The following is a 6,000-nucleotide window of genomic DNA, read 5'->3' on the forward strand; positions in this document are numbered from 1 at the left end:
TTAGAAAGCATACCTTCCGTATATTTCAGTGGCAATTTTACCTAGACAGCAAACTTTAATAAAGCCAAATTGGCAATCGAAAACACATACAAACCTTAGACAAATCGCGGTAGTTTGAAGGCTGAGAGAGGTCGAGTTCATGTGTGTCGAAGTTCGTCAAAACCCAAGGAAATACGGGATACTGGTTCAAGTCATTGTATGTACGACCTGAAAAAAATGGGAAAGAATTATAGCGAATGGCACGGAATGCAGATTGATGAATGTTCATACAACTTTTTAGGAGACGGAAATTCATAAGCAGTTAAAAAAGGAATCTGTTTATACAATTTACCTTTAATAAAAATTATAGAGTGAAATTATCGGAACTTAAAACAAGAAATTAAAACAGTACATCACTGAAACAGGTGTCACATAGTTTTAAAGGCCGTTCATGAATGGCAGAGGCAAGGGACAGTGACATTGCCCTAGCAAGCAGGACAATGCCCGAGAGACTGACCATATATTATATATGATCAGCACCCAAGCACCCTCTCCATCCAAGCTAGGGCCAGGCAATGGCTGCTGATGACTAAGCAGATGGACCTATAGGCTCCCCCAAAACCCCCAAACCTTAGCTCACAAGGACGGTAAGGTTGCAGACGCTAAAGGCACTAACGAGTCTGAGCGGGACTTGAACCCCCGTCTGGCAAACACCAGGCGGAGACGTTACCAATTAGGCCACGACAAGTCAACAAAATTAATAAAGTCTAAAGGAGTAGGCCTAAACTCGTACTGCAAAGGAAGTCTAACTAAAAGACTAAAATTTTGCAGCCACTTGAAAAAAGATATAATCCACCAATAGACAGTGATCTTTAAATACGCAGCCTAAAAATAAAAGAATAAGGGAGGGGGGATGAAGAAACCATATCAATAAAAGCCTTGTTCAGAACCCAAATGTAATTTTCCCCCTATGGGGATAAAAGTTGCTAACCCATTGTTCTCTTTCGTTTATCCAAGCTGATAGTAATCCCACATTTACATTTGGGTGAACTGGTAGATGGTAATAATCACACACACACGTTAAGTATGTATGTATATTATATATATATATATATATATATATATATACACACGCACATAAATACATACATACACATATATAAATATATATATATATATATATATATATATATATATATATATATACACACACACGCACATAAATACATACATACACATATATAAATATATATATATATATATATATATATATATATATATATATATATATATATATGTATATATAAATATATATATACGTATATATATATATATATATATATATATATATATATATATATATATATATGACTTAAAATGCTCTGCAGCAACCAATGGTGTCGCACATATTGATAATAGAATTGAATGTCGGGGACAATGAACACTAAAATAGACTATTAAAGATTATCAATACCCGAAAATTTTATCAATCAAAATTATATATCAAATACATATAAGCGTCAATAATAACGTGTCACTGGTATAAGCACCGACAAAAGTATCTTTTATATATATCTTTACAAAAAGAACAGACGAATAAATAAATCAGACGTAAATGTGAAATTGAAAATAGGCAAATAACACCAACTATAATGGAAATTAGCTAAATGTATTTACCAGCGATGGTGTTTAGGAACATGAGATACTCGAAGTTCGAAATCTCTCTCCGCTGCCATTTCTGCGTCATGTTGGATGCGCGGAAGAGCTGCCTGGGTGACATCATGGAAGCTCTGCGAGTCTGAGGGATGCCATATTTGATGCCGACGCCCACCCGGGGAAGGGCCTTGGCTACGCGCTTCACCGTCGCCTGGTCCGGGAAGGCGAAGAACACAGACGCTACGGAGGGGGAAGTACGCAAGAATTAGCCTTCTGGAGGATGGTAGTGTTGTGGTTTTATAGTTTTTGGTTAATTTTTACTCTGGAGTTTTGATTGAGAAAATTTATTTAACTTAATTGAGAAAATTTACCTAACTTATAATTGAGAAAGGTTATCTAACTTATAATTGAGAAAATTTATTTCACTTATAATTGAGAAAATTGATTTAACTTATAACTGAGAAAACTGATTTAACTTATAATTGAGAAAAAAATGATTAAACTTATAATTGAGAAAATTGATCTAACTTATAACTGAGACAATTTATTCAACTTCAAAGAAAAAATTTATCTAACATAATTAAGAAAATTTACTTAACTTATAATTAAGAAAATGTATTTAACTTAATTGAGAAAAAGGATTCAACTTGAGAAAAATTATTCAACTTAATTGAGAAAAAATATTTAACTTATGATTGGGAAAAATTATTTAACTTATGATTGAGAAAAATTATTCAACTTAATTGAGAAAAATTATTCAACTTATGATTGAGAAAATTTATTTATTTGGATGGATGTTTTTTAATTCTCGTCCTTTTTTTACTTTGAATTTTTGAGAATACTGACTTACTTCTATTTTAAAGTTACAAATACGAAAGAGATTAGTATATTGTTGAAATTTATTTTAATCCAATGAAATAATCTCTGTTTTTAAAATATCAATTCTAAAATCTAATATTTTTGCCAATACTAAAACTTGATAGTCATCAATTTACTTTAAGCAAAAAATAATGGTATTAATTGTTTCAACTGTTTGAAAAAATAAGGTAGCAAAATATAATAGTATTAGTTGTTTCAACTGTTTGAAAAAATAAGGTATGTTATTATTATTATTATTATATTACTTGCTAAGCTACAACCCGTTGGAAAAGCAGGATGCTATAAGCCCGGGGGCTCTAACAGGGAAAAAAGCCCAGTGAGGAAGGGTAACAGGAAAAATAAAATATTCTAACAGTAAATTGAACACACTTGAAGGTTCAATATTCCAAGTTTTTGTGAACTGTAAAAATAAACTGTTATATTTATAATGATCTTTCAGTTTTTAAAAAAATGTGAAAAAATCTTTTCTTCAGTATTAAAAAATGTAAAATATATAACCATAATTGTAAAGTAATGTTTATCCTTTTCTTTACAGTCTCGGGAATGCAAAACTATTCCAGCCAAGAGAGGAAATCGCGTAGGAGAGAAACAAGGAATGTAGCGACACTTACTCCTCGAGGCCAGAAAGATTTCGAGTGCTGTATTCTGTAGGAGGTATCTGCGACTGAAGATGGCTCGCACTTCGCTGAAGTGCCACTTCCCGTGAACATGTTCGCAGTATTTGACGACCTGTAGAGAGAAAAAACAAATAAGAGTTATATTTTTTCTCAGACAACTAGGGATGATTCATCAAAATTTTACAATATTGTGATTTGTGAAGATTCATTTTTTTTTTCAAACTAGCAAAGATTCAACAAATATTTACAATATTGTGATTTGTGAAGAGATTCATATTTTTTTTTTCAAACTGGCGAAGATTCAACAAATATTTACAATATCGTGATTTGTGGAGATTCATATCTTTTTTTTTTTCAGACAACTAGCGAGGCTTCAACAAATATTTACAATATCGTGATTTGTGAAGATTCATATTTTTTTTTCAGACAACTAGCGAGAACTCGACAAATATCTACGATATCGTGATTTGTTAAGAGATTCATATCTTTTTTTTTTTTCAGACAACTTGCGAGGCTTCAACAAATATTTACAATATCGTGATTTGTGAAGAGAAGCATTAAAAATTGCGGCATGTCAATTGTGAAAATCGTAGCAAAAGTACTACTGACATAAAAACGCCATACTTACAATGTTTACATAAACAACAAATGGATTCAAAGGTTCTTGAAAATAACACTTACAGACAATAAATAAAATACATGGGTGTCATACGAAGAAAAAGGATTCCGATATCATTGTTAACAACACTAAATTACAGTAAATGAAATGCATAGCAGTTATAATATTTCCATTATACACAAACATTAATTTTTGAGTGGATAACTATTCTTTGAATTCAGTATATTTTTCAAGAATTTTTTTAGCATCGATACGATTAAAAGTGAAATTTGGAAAAACGAGAGAACCTCCCTAATTGATTAAGGGTGAATACTTTTAAAATCATTCCACATAGCGACTTATGTCGGGTTGTGCTTCGATCAAATTCCGGTTCATGATATTGTGTTTTTACGGACTAATAACGCTGATGAGATGACGTAAAATGCTGTAGAATTTACCCAATTTTCATTGGCGTGTCCCTTTTGAATGAAATTTCCGAAAAACAAGAGCAATGGTGCATCATGGAGCGATACCGAGAAAGGTCGTTTTTCCAATAGCGAAAAGTTTATTGAAAACAATTTCATTAACAAGAGGGAGAAGTTAAAATATAAGTGATACTTCATCTGTTTTTGCAAGTTTAAAATGAAAGCTTACATACAATTACATTACGTTTGTTGGAAATAACTATTTAAATGGTATTTCTTACTAGATGACCATAATTTAATCATGAGTATAAAACAAGTGTCTATCGAGAAAACTTCTCGTGAAAATTATGATTTGGATTTACGTATAATGTACCCATAGATATATTTGACTTAAGACTTCAGAATCAGATAAAAAAATAGTGATATTTGACTTAATTCTATAGAATCCCATAAAAAAATCGTAATATTTGACCTGATTCTTCAGAATCATAAACAAATAGCAATATGTGACTTAATCCTTCAGAATTAGGCAAACAAATAGCAATATTTGAATCAATCCTTTAGAATCAGATAAACAAATAGCAATATTTGACTCAATCCTTTAGAATCAGATAAAAAATAGCAATATTTGACTCAATCCTTTAGAATCAGATAAACAAATAGCAATATTTGACTCATTCCTTTAGCATCAGATAAACAAATAGCAATATTTGACTTAATCCTTCAGAATCACATAAATGAATAGCAATATTTGACTTAATCCTTCAGAATCACATAAATAAATAGCAATACTTGACTTAATCCTTCAGAATCACATAAATGAACAGCAATATTTGACAATCCTTCAGAATCAGATAAACAAATAACAATATTTGACTTAATCCTTCAGAATTAGATAAACAAAAAGCAATATTTGACTCAATCCTTCAAAATCAGATAAACGAATAGTAATATTTGAATTAATCCTTCAGAATCAGATAAACAAATAGCAATATTTGACTAGATCTTTCAGAATTAGATAAACAAATATGTATTAATTTTGGAATATCTATCAAGCCATGCACTTAATAATAAATTTAGCACAACCAGGGGGAACGTTATTCCCCAAAATCAATACTGAATTAACGGATGAAATTTCCATTTATATGAATCCTTTGTCTTTTCCAGAGCATTGTGAAAGAATTCTTTGGAAAAAGAAATATTCATTATGCCACGCAAAAGTTAACTTCATTACAATTGACTCTCTCATCACATTCCATATATGAATTCCAGGAATATATTTGGAAAAAAAAAATCTGTCCAGGCTAGAGGCGTCATCCATCACATTTTGCGACACGCCCATGTAAACTCCCTACTTTTGGCGGGAAAGGAGAGAGCGTGCGCCCCCCCCTCTTCCCCTCCTTGTGCGCGTACGTGTCTGGTCACAGTAAATCCTGACTAAATGGAGGGGGGAAAGGGGGGGGGGGGGGGCGCTGGATCAATACTCCAAAAGACAGCGGCAGCATGGCACCCTGGCACTCTCCCCCCCTCCATGGGGGACCCCTACACCTTTCTCTCCTCAAGGGGGCCAAGGCGAGGTCTTCAAGATGGCTGACCGAGCAAGGCAAGAAATGGTGGATTTTATGCAATTTCTCGCCTTCGATTATTATATGATATTTCCAGTTAATTTTGGCAATCGTTCTACAGTCGTTCAGTTATCTATGTACTTTCTGAAAACATCGGTTTATATATAAATCTTCTTAATTATAGATTAAAAACACTTTTCATAACAGAATCAATGGAAAAATGTTTGCCAATGTAGAATTTTCGGAAATATAAGCCAAAACCAGTTACCGTTTATGGCAAG

The 6,000-nt window shown here is 32.4% G+C and overlaps 1 protein-coding gene across 5 annotated transcripts in view; it reads right to left on the reverse strand.

Moving 5' to 3' along the window:
* rg (rugose) overlaps positions 1–6,000 on the reverse strand; it is a 327,718-nt gene that overhangs the window by 29,017 nt on the left and 292,701 nt on the right. For all 5 annotated transcript variants that reach the window (XM_068387372.1, XM_068387371.1, XM_068387373.1 and 2 more), the window contains 3 exons: positions 3,126–3,243; positions 1,657–1,875; positions 95–207 (listed from right to left, as the gene is read on the reverse strand). In XM_068387372.1, the coding sequence (XP_068243473.1) occupies positions 95–207; positions 1,657–1,875; positions 3,126–3,243 (450 nt within the window). The remainder of the gene's footprint in view (positions 1–94; positions 208–1,656; positions 1,876–3,125; positions 3,244–6,000) is intronic.

The sequence above is a fragment of the Palaemon carinicauda genome, chromosome 14, assembly GCF_036898095.1.
Source record: "Palaemon carinicauda isolate YSFRI2023 chromosome 14, ASM3689809v2, whole genome shotgun sequence".
Classification (NCBI taxonomy): domain Eukaryota; kingdom Metazoa; phylum Arthropoda; class Malacostraca; order Decapoda; family Palaemonidae; genus Palaemon; species Palaemon carinicauda.